General features: G+C 33.6%; 1 protein-coding gene across 2 annotated transcripts in view; it reads left to right on the forward strand.

Moving 5' to 3' along the window:
- Flo1 (flotillin-1) overlaps positions 1-17,020 on the forward strand; it is a 76,869-nt gene that overhangs the window by 39,562 nt on the left and 20,287 nt on the right. For both annotated transcript variants that reach the window (XM_072527019.1, XM_072527020.1), the window contains exons 3-4: positions 2,435-2,525; positions 8,477-8,740. In XM_072527019.1, the coding sequence (XP_072383120.1) occupies positions 2,435-2,525; positions 8,477-8,740 (355 nt within the window). The remainder of the gene's footprint in view (positions 1-2,434; positions 2,526-8,476; positions 8,741-17,020) is intronic.

Raw genomic sequence — 17,020 nt, forward strand, 5'->3', positions numbered from 1 at the left:
ACAAAATATCGTCACTGAAACTGCACAAGTCGACAAATAAACTTATGCATAAAGTACTGTATTGTATTTATGACCTCACACCAATGTATTCCCATACATCCCATACATTCATTTTTGAAGGAATTATCTATGTAAACATCCAAGAACACCCATCATTGAACAGTTCCCTTCGCTTCTTTTCTCCATCGATCTCTATTCTTTGTTATTTGCTTCGCTCTCGGTCCTGCATGTTGTTTTATGTCACCTATATATCTAAGTTTTGGCCTTCTTCTACGTTGTTTATTATTCCAGAGTCTCCAATCTATAATTATTTTCTTCCATCTGTCGCTGTTCTGTCTCAGTGTATGCCCAGCAGATTTACATTTAAATTGTGATATTTGAGTTGAAATATCTTTTACTTTGGTTTTACTACAAATTCTATCTATTAAGCTATTAGGTACTCCTAATAAACCGTCACCCGACATTACGGCAACACCAACAGAAGATGATACCTTTGAATATAACCGTGAACGTGATAAATAAAAAGAACTTTTTTCCCTTTCTTTTTTCTGTGTCAGAAATTTAAAATTAATACCATTCAGAATCCAAGAAGCAGAATGGGATTTACTAAAACCAATATAAAGTTTCTTAATAAACTGCAAAAAACGTACAGACTTACTAGAAGGGAAAAAGTATTCACGCTTCCTAGTGTGGTCATTTACATAAATGTATTACTCGACTATCTCGAAAAAAAAAAATAGCAATACGTGTTTTAGAATGTTTTTATAAGGGACACAAAAAATCGACATTTTTATGTTTTGTTTATTTTTAATTTTAGTCACCTTATACCATTCTTGTTTAATAGGTGAGTTAAAGATATTGTCTTTTTACCATGCAACGACAACATTTAACGTTGGACGAGATGAATAGAGCAGTGGGCCTCCTTCAAGCTGGTATGCGACAAACTCAAGTTGCTGACCAGCTGGGTGTCTCCCAAAGCGTCTTAAGTCGTTTGTGGCGTCGGTTTAGAGACACTGGGAGTCCAGCCGAGCAACATCCAGGACGTGGTCGCTCTACAACCGTCGCTCAAGACCGATATTTAATTTTAAATAAATGCCAGAAGGCAGCCAACAAGCACAGCACCCGAGCTGGTTAATGAATTACAGCTTGCACATAATGTAACAATTAGCAGCAGTACTGCGAGGAATCGTTTCCATGAAGCCAATATTCGTAGTCGGTGACCATTGAGATGTCCACCTCTATCTAGAGGCAATCGCGCTGCAAGATTAATCTGGTGTCAAGAATTTCAGAATTGGACTGACAATGACTGGGCCACAGTTTTGTTTAGTGACGAGTCTAGATATGGATTTCATACAGATGCTCGTCGGACAAGAGTTTGCTGCTGCTGTTGGGAAATTTTTTTTACTTTATGCATGATAACGCTCGACCACATGTTGCGCATATTGTAACAAACTGGTTGGATAACGAGGGTATTGATGTATTGCCGTGGCCAGCACAATCACCGGACTTGAATCCCATTGAGCATGTATGGGACATGCTCCAACGAAGAATTACTCCACATATGGGCAATATCTACAATGGGTTTCAATTAAAAGATCTTCTGAAAGAACAATGGACACAACTATCTCAGGCAGACATTAACAATGTGATTCGGAGCATGAACAGTAGATGTAGAGCTGTGATAAACCAACGTGGTGGCCATACTTTATTTTAAGTTTATATTTCGTATTTTTGACATTTTATTGTGATATGTGAAACATGGGTGATTTGCAATATATTTTTTTGCTCCAATTTTCTGTTTTTTTTTGCAATTTATGGTTTTTGACATATTAAACAACAATTTAAACTACAAATTTTGTATTACTTTTTTTAAGTTGATTACAGATAAACAAACTACGTCTATTTATAAAAGTATCCCTAGACTTTTGCGTTGTGTGTATTAATTACAAAAATAGACTATAAGTGTAAACAATATGGTCAACTATACCACGATCACCAAATGTATGCAGGCATGACCTTTCCCAATAAGAAATTACAGAACCAGATAAAAACTTTTGAAATGGGAGTGTTCTAATGTTAATCATGTAAGAATAATCGATGTTAGCAATCTTCTACAAAGATTAATTATAGGCGAAGTATATTAACAAAAGATAATCCTTCCAAAAGACAAAAAAATGTAGACATCGCAAATTGTCTTATAAAAAAAACGTTGCAACTTCAGCTTGTTAATTTTTAAGTAACAAACTTTTAACAAATAAAAGAGGATAAAATTATTTCGATTTTAACAAAGTATTGATTTTATATATTTCTTGGATTAGCAATCTTTATATCAATAAATATATGTTTGTAGCAATAAGGCCGTTCTCATTTATTTATAAAAAGCTTTCTTCTCCATTATAAACACAATATTGATTAATATTTTATTTTATTTCAGGATATCGTTGAATACGATGACTCTTATTGTAGACAGCCCCACTGTGTACACAAGCCAAGGTGTTCCCATATCAGTAACGGGAATTGCACAGGTATTTGTATTTTTATGTAGTCTACAACGTATAGTACCTTTTCTATCACCATTTTGAGAAATTATTCAGACATTAGGAAACGTAAATAACGTACATTACAATAAATTGAATATTGCTTTGATTAATAAACTTAAAAATAGCTCAAACTAGTAAGTCAAATTTTAACAATATCAATATCAATATACAAGTATTATATTTGCCTAAAAACATCCGTATTGTAGTAAGCGTTTTCTATTTACCTATTATTAACAGTATGTACCAATATCCTACAGAACAAATCATCTTCACTACAGGGATTAGGATTTGCCTGTTCTGTCTTCACAAGGTTATGAACATCTTTTTTGAGGTGAGAACTTCCTGCATCTCTTTTCCTTTTTTAGTTTTTCGTTTTCCATCCTTGGAATATGTTGTTTTCATTGATCTTTATAATCACCTCTCTTGTCGTTTATAGTCTCATGTTTTCATTTCTTAATGTGCAACCTATAATTCTTCTTAAAATTCTTATCTCTGCTGTCTGTATGCTTCTTGTGGGAAAGAGTAGATATCATTTCGTTGTATTTGATGAACAATAAATGGGCCAATATGATAGCTCTGCAATTTAATGGACGACATCAAGATAAACATGCCAGTAGGAAGTATGTTTTCGAGTTAGTAAAAAATGTCTGAAAAATACTTAATAAAAAACGAGGAAATGTAGTGCGTGTAGTTAATGAAGCTAGTAGAGTTACAATGTTAGATCATGTTCACCTAGATTCCTTGTTAAGTACGAGGTAAGTAGCAGCTGAGTATGGAATCAATCGAATTAGCGTCCAAGTAATTTTGGAGAAGAACAAATTCCATCTATATAAAATACACTTAGTGCAGGAACTTAATGAGGATGATTATGACTGCCGATTACAGTTTTGTGAAATAAAGAGTGAGCGAGCAGGGACCGATCCACAGTTTCTTTTTAATATCTGTTTCTCCGATGAATGCACTTTTTTTATTAACGGAACAGTACATCGTCATAATTGCCGTTATTGGTCTGATTTAAACCAAAGGATTTTCCACGAGGTGCATACACAGTAACGTCAAAAATTAAATGTATGTGTTGGTATTTTTAGTGATCGACTGCTGAATCCATTTTTTTACCTGGCAATTTGGCTTTTTAACATTACGGTGCTTCTCCGTATTATGCTTTATGTGCTCAATATTTAGACCATTTGGCGTTGGATTGGGAGAAGCAGCATCGAATGGCCTCCTCGGTTACCAGATTTATCTCACCTGGATTTCTTTTTGTGGGAACGCCTAAAAAGTAAAATATATAGAACACCACCCGCATCTATAAGATTTACGTCAACGAATACCGACGAATCGCTCTACAAATGCTTCGGAATCTGAAAGAACGTTTCGAGCAAAATCTTTATCATTATATGGACGCCTGAGATCATCAGTTTCAACATTTTAGTCAGCTAATCAGTAGCAGTCAGCTAAGAAATCAGTAGCCAGCTAAAAATATTTATTTTAAAATTATTATTTTTTTAATAAATCAAATAAAGTATTGGACCAAATTTAAAAATTTAAAGATTAATTTATAGGAAGTGGTAAGGGATTTAAAACGATATTTTATTTGACCCCCATTCTTACACTGAGTTAGGGGTCGAAGCAAAATAATCGATAATACCGAAAAAACATGTTCCTGATATTCCAATGTCGCAGTTCCTGATAATGCCTTTGTTTCGTTTTCATCCGACGACTCTGTATATTATTGTTTATCTATATCTTTACTATTATAATTGATGGATTCGACCGTTACTTGATGGAAATTCATTTTATGTAACAATAAAACACTGAAAACTTTGTTTTCAAAACTTCCACAAAATTTATTTTAAACTCTTATCACTACAGCTGTTTCGGCCGATTTCCTTTCTCAACTGATCTATTTTTGACATGCGTTTACACTTTGTAGTCTCTAATGAAATAGGTTGAGGAGGGAGGAACTGTTTGTCTCAAGTCGGTCATTCAGAATTATATCTGTGTTTTTTAATTTGTTGATTTCCATAGATTCTAACAAAGACAGCTTAAGGCCTTTATTTTGAATGTGAAGAATTTTAAAGTCGTCATTAAAAGAATCATTATGATCTAGAAGGTGAAGTGCGTATGTAGAATCTGTTTTTTTTTATATTGAAAGCCCTTTTATGTTCTGCTATTCGTTTATTAAAATTTCTACCAGTTTGACCGATGTAAGTTTTTGGGCAGTCGCCACATTTAAGTTTGTACACACCACTGTGTAAGTGTTTTTTATGTTGGCTCTTGTTGTTTTTCATATATTTGCCTAGGTTGTTATTTGTTCTGAAAGCTGGTGTTATTCCTTTCTTTTTTATGTGTTTGGCTATTTTTGTTGATATTTTGCCTGTATATGTAATCGAGCAGAAGGTACTGGGTTTTTTCTCTTCTTCTTCTTCTTCAGTGCCTTATCCGGTCCGGATGTTGGCGATCATCAGGGCTATCATGGTTTTGTTGACTGCTCTGCGAAACAGCTCCGCTGAGGTCATCCCAAACCATTGTCGGAGATTTTTCAACTACGAGATACGACGGCGTCCCGGTCCTCTTCTGCCAAATACTTTACCCTGCATAACAAGTTGAAGAATTCGATATTTTTCTTCGTTCCGCATCACGTGGCCGAGGTACTCAAGCTTACGTTGTTTGTTGTTTTTTCTCTGGTGGTGGAAATACTAATTTCAGGGCTTTCTTGTTTAGTTTTTGATTTAACATTTTATTAATTGTTTGTTCGTTGTATCCATTGTTTACTACTATTTGCAGTAAACAATAGTCGTGTCAGTATGGGTAGGTTTATGAAATATGGAGAAGCCATGTTTGTTTTTAAGTCTGATGGGATGTTTTGAAATTGCCATCAGATATTTTTATGGATCATCTAGAGACAAAGATTTCAAAACATCCCATATTCAAACAGCTTTTATATTGGTGGAGATACGTACATAGTCATATTGAATTTACAATAGAAACAGAACAAAATCAATCCATAAATTTTTTAGATTTAAAAATTATCAGACTTAAAAACAAACATGACTTCTCCATATTTCATAAACCTACCCATACTGACACGACTATTCACAATTCATCATCCCATCCCACACAACATAAACTGGCAGCCTATCATAGTATGTTACATAGATTAACAGAAATTCCGATGTCAAAATACAATTTTGAGACAGAATTAAATATCATTAAGCAAATAGCAGTAAACAATGGATACAACGAACAAACAATTAATAAAATGTTAAATCAAAAACTACACAAGAAAGCCCTGAAATTAGTATTTCCACCACCAGAGAAAAAACCCAGTACCTTCTGCTCGATTACATATACAGGCAAAATATCAACAAAAATAGCCAAACACTTGTTATAGTTACACTTTACTATTATATTTAACTTTTATCGCATCCAAGTACTGAAAATTTGATACTTGCTGTATTGGTCTATAGTTCTTCCCCATTCTCATGTGCTCTGTTCTCGCTGAACGTTCCAACTACTTGTGGCATTGGTAAATTTCCTACACGGGCGTTTAAATCTCCACAAATTAAGAAGTAGTCCATTCTGTTATATATATTCAGGGTTCGTTGTAATTCTTCATATAATTGTGTTTTTTCTTCTTTTCTTCATTGCTCTGGTGTGTATACACATACGATATTTCAGTGAGATCTGTCAATCTAGAAATTTGTTGTTATTCTCCTTTCATTTACATATGTATAGCTCGTTCATTTGTTTCTTCATTTGTTATTTTTTGTGATTTTATGTTGGATATCCGATACCAATTTGTAAAAACGTTTATTTATTCCATATTGCTATACGGAGTGGAAACATGGACTCTCGGAATTACAAGTATGAGGCGTATAGAAGCCTTTGAGATGTGGGTTTTTCGAAGGATGCTGAAGATCTCTTGGACAGAGCACGTGAACAACAACGAAGTGCTAAGAAGAATGGGTACTGAGAGAGAACTCCTAAATCTTATATAAAACAGAAAAACAAGTTATCTAGGACATATTTACAGAGGAGAAAAATACAACTTCCTACAACTTATAATGGAAGGGAAAGTGGAAGGAAGAAGAGGTCCAGGAAGAAGAAAATGCTCCTGGTTGAAGAATGTAAGAGACTGGACAGGCATGGACACACATTCGATACTAAGAACAGCTGAAGATAGAGAGCAATTTGCTGTAGTTATAGCCAACCTTCAGTAATGGAGAAGGCACCTTAAGAAGACGACAGCTAAATCTATTTTCTGATTCTGTAGTTCTTTACCAAGATCTATTTCTTTGTTCGATATTCCTTTTAAATTATATGTGGCGACTTCAAACCTATCCTTTAGACCAAATCATTTTTGTTCTTGACGCTCCTTGTCCGACTTTGTCTGGTTCTTACTTGTAAAACTTATGGGTACTTTTGAATTTCTCCAGCACAGAGTATTAGTGTGTAGCGAGATATCTAAGGCATGGGGCTGCCATCTTCCGGCCTCTTAGATTGCCTGATTTTTCTGTTGAAGTTGTCTTCCTTAGCCAATTTTTTCCAATTTTTATGCTGGAAAATCGCCTTTTAACCTCTCTCGTCTGCTACATAACGCATATCCACTGTACGTCATGTACCTTGTGGTTACACGACATGTTGTGCCCTTGAGGAGACAGGACTGAATTTTAAAAATCTAGTATAGCAATTATTAAACATCCATAGTAATGTCTATTACAAGTCATAACTCTAGTTCATCCATTATAAATACCAAATTGTACTCAGAAATTAAACGATAATAGAAGCTAATGCCATTTTCAACCAAACATCAAACTAGTAATAAATTATATAAAAGTAGCAATGCTAGAAGAATAGCTGCAAGCCGTAGGCACCATAATCAACCTGATTAACATTTAATCGTTCAACATTATAAATAAACCTAATATGCGTATTAAAATCTATCAACCAAAAAATGTGAAGAAGGCTTCTTACAAAAATCCATTGGAAAAATAAAGTAAACATTCAACTCCTTTACTACTTCGGAACTTCGCAGATTAATCACTCAAAGCAAAAGACTTATGTTATCAAATGTATGCCCAACTATACCCCATTACGTCATCTAACAAGAACTTCATCAATTAATATCAAATTATAACTATCAAAGATATAAAAAAAAAATTATGGAATTTGCGACAGTTCTAAACTTGGTCGAATAAAAGAGGGAAAAAAATAAGAAAATGTTTGACACGTTTGGAGCTTTAGCATGGTTCAACCTGAAGACAATAAGTGAAATAAAGGGATGTAACATTGAAATAAATAAAATAATAATAAATAAGTCCTTTCTACTGTTTTCATGCTAGTTTTGGAAATTCGTAGCCCCATTTTCCTTAATACTTGTTCTCGTTAGGATGTGATAATGTCTTGTAATACGGTTGACATCTACCCAGCGTGTTGCATGTTGTGCTTCGTGTATGACTTTAGGAAGATTTTGTTTCTTAAACATCAAAATCCCGTTTTTATCATTTACGTTTCTGATTAATAGAATGTCAACAATTACAAATCGTATTATCAATCAGTTTTTAGACTGATCATGAATACAGATTATTATTAAAATATCATCAAAATATTACCAATTTTGCTATTTTTTTAACTCACTTCATAACTCCTTAGGGTCATATATTGAATTCTTTTCGTCAGAATATATCAGCCATATAGAAAGAAAGAATTCAAGAAATAAACTCTAAAGATATATTAAATTTGTTGGAGAATGTATTAATCATAGTCCTAACAGATAGCAATAATGAAAAGTCTGTATTTAAAATTGGAGGACTATTGAATTTAGACGAAAGGTTAATAATTTTTGGGATCATATCCGATTCCGATTTTATTTTAATATTGAATCAAAACATCAGTTATCTGATCAGATAGTATAATTTTTAAAACATTATTAGGTAAAAATCCAAGGGCAAAACGAAGAAATGCTGTTAGCCGCATGCGAACAATTTTTGGGAAAAAAACAAGATGAAATCCAGAACATCGCCCTCCACACCCTAGAAGGCCACCAGCGTGCCATTATGGGTTCCATGACGGTGGAAGAAATCTATAAAGACCGCAAGAAGTTCAGCAAACAAGTCTTCGAGGTGGCGTCATCCGATCTTGTCAACATGGGAATCACAGTTGTCTCATATACGCTTAAGGACATTCGAGATGAAGAGGTAAATATATCCCTTTTGTACGATATTAGGTATAAGTATCGCTAAAAGTAAAAAATTTCATTTTTTTGTTTTTGTTTGCTACAAAAAGGGCGCCAAGGTATGTTTATTGAGTATTTTTGTTTTGTTGTTGTAAACTGAAAGTTCATTTGGTTTTGTATAAAAAGTTTATGTAAAATAAACTTTCAACAGTTGACTGAAATTACCATTTAGCCCTGTTCAACTCAATAGATCCACAATTGAAATACTTAAAAATAATGGCTGTGCTTTGCGTTGCTTTATACAGATTGAACGAATTTAAAACGGAACATACGAAATCAATGTATTTCGGCTCAACTCCGCTCTAGGTGGTTGGCCAACAAAAGGTTGTCAAATAATTATATTATAAAAATCCAATATTTCAGCGGGCTGCTGGATTCTGAATTCATTCAAGAACAAGTCAAAACTCCACCCAAATAGGTTTCCTCGAATCACTGTGAAAACTAGACTACACAAGCAGTTATTATGCTGTCAAACCACTTATCGCTTCCTTATAGTCCAAGAGATAGAGCCGAAATTTTGAACTGATCAGTAATATGACATTTCTCTATTGGAATATATTCATTGTAACTGGGTTAAGACTTTGCCTTACAGGCGGACGCCCCTCGTGGTACAGGGGGTGGCTATACAGGGATGAAGTTGTAATTTTTTTCAGAAAAATTAACGATCGATAATATGGCTGAAAATTTGCCCAGAGTAAGATCTTGGTATAACCAGACGAAATCCCAAAGGGCGGACGCAAGAGTGGATACATAAGGGCTGGCGGACAGGGGTGAAATTGCAATTTTTTGGGGAAAAATTAACGATAAGTAATATGTCCGCCATTTTCATGGCTCATTATTTAGCCCCTAAAAACTCTAAATCCAAAAGGGCGGACAGCTGGGTTGGTACAGAGAGCCATAAAACGGGGTCAAATGTACCACTTGCCTGCGCATTTTAGGTCTCGGTAACAATTTTCAAACTGATTTTATTATGATATTTTTATACCGATTGATTTAAAAATTTGTATGCTCACTTCTGTTACTATTCTGAGAAGCGTCAAGTAGAGTTTTCCTCAAAATTTTCCAAAAAAAATTCCGTAAATGAAAATTTTCGTAATTTTTTGAGGTAAAATCTAATTTATAGAATCCTTTCGATTTTCTGTAAGGTGTACCATGATTTTTTTTCAAAAATTTTCAAACGATTTTTCCGATAAGAAAAAAAAATTAGAAAAACTTTTCTAAAACATTTGATAAAACTCTACGTCATCGTCTGAATCTTTTATAGAATATTTTGTAGTTTTAAAATGATATTATGATAATGTTTTTTTTTTAAAAAGAGGCATATTTACTTTACAAATCACATTTTTTTCTTAAATATAAATATTTTACGAATTAATTTTTAATTGAATAAATGTTTGATATTTGATATTTTATTAAATTAAAGTAATTTTATAATGTTAACTATTAAATATTTTTGGTATAACAAATAGTAATTTTACTTATTTTTTATTACAATAAAAAGGTTTTTAAATTTATATTGCATAAATAATGGTTGTTCAGATATAAGAAAAATTTGATTTATTATTACATTAATAATCAAATACAAAATATATTATTTCTATTTATCAATAGGTAAAATTCAATTTGTAGAATTCCTTTAACATTTTACAAATAATTATTAATAAAAATCAATTTAATAGTGGAATTATCAATTTTTTAAGTTTTGAAATTTACTTTGTACTTAGATATTTTTAATATTTTTTTTAACTTTCAAATTAATTGAATTTTTTTTTCATTAGTTAATTATAATTTTACAAATTCTGTTTGGACATTAATTTTGCATCATTATTATTTTAAAATATTAAAATAATAATGATGCGCGTTCCATTTAGATCAGTAATTCTAGACGCATGCGCTAAATGTAATAAGTATCAAGATGCTTTTATCCAACTTGGTGAAACTGACTTCGATTGTAATGAAGTTTTTGAAACCTTAGAAACTTTCATATGTCACTTATATGGAACAGGACTGATGAGAACAATTCCAAAAAGAAAAGTAAACGATGTCAGATTTTCACTATTTAACCGGCAGTATAAGTTGCATGATATGAACGAGCCTTTTAAAAAAAACTAAAAAATTTCGATGCTTCAAGCTTACCACCATGTCAAGATGAATTACACCAACATCTACTGCGAGCCCATTATATTTCAAATATTTGGACAAATGCTCATAAAAAAGTACCAACAGAATTGATTGTTGAAGAACATGGTTGGGAGTTTGAAGATGAAACATATAAATTCAAATGGTTTAGTGGACCTCAGATGCCAGAATCAATTCGAGAAGTAGTGATTGAAAATGAAGCAGATAATGAATGTGATATTATTGAAAGTGAAAGTAACGAAGATGATGAATGTGATGACATCAGTGAGAGTGAGAAAAATGACGAAATTTTTAAAGTTTTTCTAATTTTTTTTACTTATCGGAAAAATTGTTTGAAAATTTTTGGAAAAATTCATGGTATAACTGACAGAAAATTCTAAAAGGATTCTATAAATTAGATTTTACCTCAAAAAATTACGAAAATTTTCATTTACGGAATTTTTTTTGGAAAATTTTGAGGAAAACTCTACTTGACGCTTTTCAGAATAGTAACAGAAGTGAGCATACAAATTTTCAAATCAATCGGTATAAAAATATCATAATAAAATCAGTTTGAAAATTGTTACCGAGACCTAAAATGCGCAGGCAAGTGGTACATTTGACCCCGTTTTATGGCTCTCTGTACCAACCCAGCTATCCGCCCTTTTATATTTAGAGTTTTTAGGGGCTAAATAATGAGCCATGAAAATGGCGGACATATTACTTATCGTTAATTTTTCCCCAAAAAATTGCAACCTCACCCCTGTCCGATACCCCTTATGTATCCACTCTCGCGTCCGCCTTTTGGGATTTCGTCTAGTTATACCAAGATCTTACTCTGGGCAAATGTTCAGCCATATTATCGATCGTTAATTTTTCCGAAAAAAATGACAACTTCATCCCTGTATAGCCACCCCCCGTACCACGAGGGGCGTCCGCCTGTAAGGCAAAGTCTTAACCCAGTTACAATGAATATATTCCAATAGAGAAATGTCATATTACTGATCAGTTCAAAATTTCGGCTCTATCTCTCCGACTATTAGGCAAGCTCCTCTTTCCTTTAAAGGGGACAGATAGTTGAACGATATTTTATACAATGTCTATCACCGGGTATGGATTTATTTTTGTCCAAGTTTTATATTGGTCCACTATTTCAAATGCAGTTCAAACAGACATATATTAAATTGTATGTTCCGTTTTAAATTCGTTCAATCTGTATAGCTTATGGTTAGCAGCTTGTGATAATAGAATTTATTTAAAAATATATCTTTATATTTACTGTCACTCACAAAAAGTTTTCGGTAGGATCTCTTTTGTCGGAAATCTCTGCTTTTTCAGTAAATTCATTTCGTATTGCTATTTATTTCTGATAAAATAATCCAGCTTTTCTATTGTGTGTTCTTTTACAGTAGCGCAAAGATAATTGCGATTCCGAACCCATGCAAATCAAACGACAGGATGGAATTGTTCCGCTCCATAGCTCTACTCAGCGTGATATATCAATTAGTTGCACAATACTCCATTAAACCAGCAGGTTTCCACAAAAATTGAAGCAGCACGAGTTAAGTCATGTAACCAACTTCGTTCGTAGTAAATATTTAGCAGCATTTATAGATCTAATGGTAGCCGACGATATTGTTTGGAGACTGGAATTAATTTATAATCTGATCTGTAGTATTTCCCGCAGATAGATATTCCACTTCCTTGATCATGCTGTCAAATATAACCTTCCGGTTAAAAATGAGGAATTAGGAGAGAAAAGAACTCAAACCAAATGATGGAAGACCAAATAATCAAATATTGCAGAATAATACCATTTCTTTGTGAAAGCCAAGCTCAGAATCCGAATGTCAATACAAATAATAGATAAGCAGAAGAAAATCGAAAGATGGAATTTGGAGAAACTGGAAGAAAAGAGAGGAAGACTATACGCACTAGAAATAAGAAATACATTGGTAGAAAGATGAATACAAGAACAAGAAAAATGGTTGGATCAAAAATGCGAAAGAATCCTAAACGCAACAAAGAAAACATACTGGATTACCTGTAAAACCCGGCAGATGAAAAACGTGCACAATATAATGGGAGAAAGTCGCAACTAGAAGAAGACTAAAGAGAAAAACATTCTAAAAAAAACACAGGCTCGTATCTAAGTAGACCAAACTTTTTCAGAAATAAAAATGAAGAATTGCTCACCGTCGAAAATAAAATAGCCAAAGTTAGGCTGAATATTTTTAGTATACTTAGAATTACTGAAATGAAAGCCCACACTCAGAGAACATCTAATAAAAACAGCAAAACAACATACTAGAGAAACTCTGCACCACATGGGTGACGACATCATCAACCTTAAGATCCTCCGGCCTTGACCTGGTATATCGGATGGCGGAATACTGTTCGCTGTTATGGATTTATATGTATGATATTAGGTACAATCAACTACTTCAAACACTCAACCTTTACCGCAAACATGCTTTGGTTGAATAATACAACAAAATAATTGATGGTCCCCAACTTCTAATCTACAACGATGTTCACATCCAGGAAAAACGACACCGGTTCATTCTACTTTCTCTAAGTCTGGTCAAGAGCTTCATCAAAATGTTCGAAGGAGAGAAGATTGCGAGATTACGATTTATCAATGCTACCATAGCTTACCGTGCATCTTAGATCACCCAGACTAATTTGATCACCCTCGCAACATTTCTTCACCAATTAATTGTCTCATAACAAACCGCGGAAGATGTGCCGTGTCCCTTCACAGAAAGCCGGAGGTAAATTCCCCTTGGTTTCCTGTGAGTATGGAGCTGCTAGACAGACGGTCAAACACATAATCTTCTTCTTTTGGTGTCATGTGGTTGGCAGGTTGGCAATTACATTGGCTAGTTGTTCACGGTTTTCAGATAATCGGGATAGTTGTTCGGTAGTGCGTATTACTGTCCAATCGCGAAGTTCTTAAGCCATGGCATCTGCTTCCCTCCAATTCCTCTGAGGTCCTCGATTTTACATTTCATACACATAAGACAGCATATATGGGCCTCCCAAAAAAAAAATGATAAGCGTTAAGCGAATGTATACGTAAAGTATAGTATTGTTTCTGGCGTAGAATTTGAACCTACCCCATATGTAAATTAAACTCCCTACTGTGATGTAAGTCATACAATAAATATGAGTTTATAAAGCTGATTGCGTCTGCACCATTAACTATTATTGATAGCACACAGTGTTTCATATACATACTTCTTTCGTGCCATTGGTAAATCACTTTATCAACTGTAAATTATTCGTTAATATTGAAATTGATCTTACTATTTTTCAATACTCTAGTGGAATGTGGACTATTTTTTTGTTGTTGTCTTAGTTTATTGAGTAAATATGACACAGGAAATATAGATTCCGATCAATAAAAATGAGAACTGAAAAAAATGATTTCAGTAAAGATCCTACTGACTGCGCCAATTAAAATTTTTATTATTATGAGCTGGTTTGATTACATTTTTATTTAATAGTACAAGATCCCACTGCAAAACCACTACGTTCATTAACGTAGGTAACTCACATTTTTACATACATCTAAGAATAGGAAAATACATTTATAGCAGGTTGCCGGTCAAAAAGTGGCTTCAAATAGTTTTAATTAAATTAATGGTGATTAATTTTTGAACAAAAATTTCGTCATTTATTTTTTAAATAGAATACACTGGTCACGATGTATATGCAGTTTTTTATATCAAATTAAAGATAATTCTTTGTAATCTGATGATATAAGGTTGCCTGAGAAAACATGTTCGAACAGAATCGAAAAGGCACGAAGACCACAAAAAACAACAAAAGAAATAAAAGAAGACGAAAAACCGATTGCCAAAACCACCCTACCGTATATTAAAGGCACAACAGAGAAGATAAGCAGGGTCCTGAGAAAACACAAAATAGAGACTGTCTTCAACACCGACAGAAAAATCGCAAACATATTACCATCTGCCAAGACAAAGATTCCCCTAGAAAACCAAGGAGTATACAAAATTCCCTGCGGAGAATGCGATAGAGCCTATATTGGACAGACAAATAAAAGGATCCAAGTAAGACAAGAAGAACATCGCAATGCCATCGAACGAAAAGAAACGACGTCATCCCTAGCCCAGCATTCTTTAGCTACAGGACACAAAATTAACCTCAAACATACGGTAATGTTAGCGAATGTCGAAAACAAGAGAAAACGAATTATCAGAGAAGCCATAGAAATAGAAAAACAAGAAAATAATTTAAATTCTCGAGACGATGCCCAAAGATTGCCAAAAACATGGAAAACAATTATCCCGAAGAATAACACAAGAACGGAATCGACCAAGACCCCGCCCACTGACCTGCGCACTGGACCAATTACAAGAGCGCGCGCAACGCACAGTAACTACAAAAGCCAGCTGCCTAACACCCGTAGCGTCACTTCCCCACCATACAGCTCCCGCGGAAATATCTATTATTAACACTATCTACATATCTATTAAAAAGCTCACACAACTGACACTCGCCATTCAAACCACTGGCGTTGCGCGCTAGCTCTCTTTTACTTTATCTTCGATACCTCGCGTTTTTAACAGCTGGAAACCCTAATTTGCGACCATTTGGTCTCAGGCAACCTTATATCATTATATTAAAAAAAAATAGCATTAATTTGGTATAAAAAACATGCATATACGCCATTAGCTACGTTTTTTATTTAAAAAATAAATGAAGGAAATTTTTTCATAATATAATTACCATTATTTTAATTAAAACGATTTGCAGCCACTTTTTGACTGGCAGCCTGTTATCAATGTATTCCCCTAAGCTTAAATGTATGTAAAAATTTTTAACCACGTTATGAACATAGTGATTTTCCAGTGAGGTGTTTGACTATAGGGACATATTTCGGATAAAATAACGAGAAAAAAACATTTGTACGATCTTAAAAGCTTATCTTGACACTTTTTCTCCTGTGCAGTTACATATATACATGTGGCTTAGATTAGATACAGTCACATATCGATAACTTTTAGTCCTTTTTGTTTTTTCTTTAGTTTGGACTAACAACTATTAATGGCTTTTCGGTATATTATCAGTAATTATTTAGTATCAAATGCTCTTTTTCAAATATTTTGCAAAATGCGAATGTGTGGAAGTAGTTATGATTTGATTATTATATGTAAAAAAGTGTACAAAAACCAAATGGATTTTCAAAAGCTTTGATGTTTTTTTTTACATAAAAGCTGTCGTTAAGTTTGCTTTACTGTTTAAAGCTTGGTAATGATATTTTGTACTCATGTAGCATTCTGTTAAAGAGGTAGACCGGTATTTTATTTATATTTACGCAAAGGACGTAACTCATTTGCTTTTTCATAAATAATCTACTTAATAACATATTTAGAATTTATTTGATTTTTAACTAAAACGAATATTTATCAAAGAAATTAAAAATAGAGACTTTTTAGTTACAATTTATAAATTATTTGTAATGATGCTATTTTGTTGTTGTGCTTTCAAGTGTGACTTCTTTTTCATTTTACCCCTATTTTTCACAATAATTTTAACATCCAAATTATTCCATCTTATGTGTAGTAGTAAAGATAAACCATTGTATATCATGGATATACAACACTGAAAGAAAGGCGGAAAAAAGAAATACATGAGCTACTTTGGTCACATACTAAGAAAGGAAAAATATGAGTTAATGCGATTGGGTATACAAGGGAAAGTGGAAGGAAAAAGAGGACCGGGGAGACAACGCACCTCCTGGTTGAAAAATGGGCCGTGATGATCGCCAATGTTCTTAAAAAGCTAAACTTTAAGTACAAAACCATTTTTTGTTTCTGTATGCATTAATTCGTTTATATCTGTTATGTGGAACTCTTGTTGTGCAATGGCCAGTAGAATCTGACCCTGGCTATTCCTGAATCTCATTTTTGCAATATTTATCCGAGGGCTTTTAAAGATGTTCTTGGTGGCATTTTACTGTGCTGAAGGTTCACTTATAGGACTCTGATTGAGACCTACTTGGAACAGAAACCGATTCCGCCACCGGAGTAGCCTCTCTGATCGTGTAAAATCAGAAGTCGCTCATTTCTGCATCCTCTTTTTAAACATCTCT

This window comes from Diabrotica undecimpunctata, chromosome 3, assembly GCF_040954645.1.
Source record: "Diabrotica undecimpunctata isolate CICGRU chromosome 3, icDiaUnde3, whole genome shotgun sequence".
Lineage (NCBI taxonomy): Eukaryota > Metazoa > Arthropoda > Insecta > Coleoptera > Chrysomelidae > Diabrotica > Diabrotica undecimpunctata.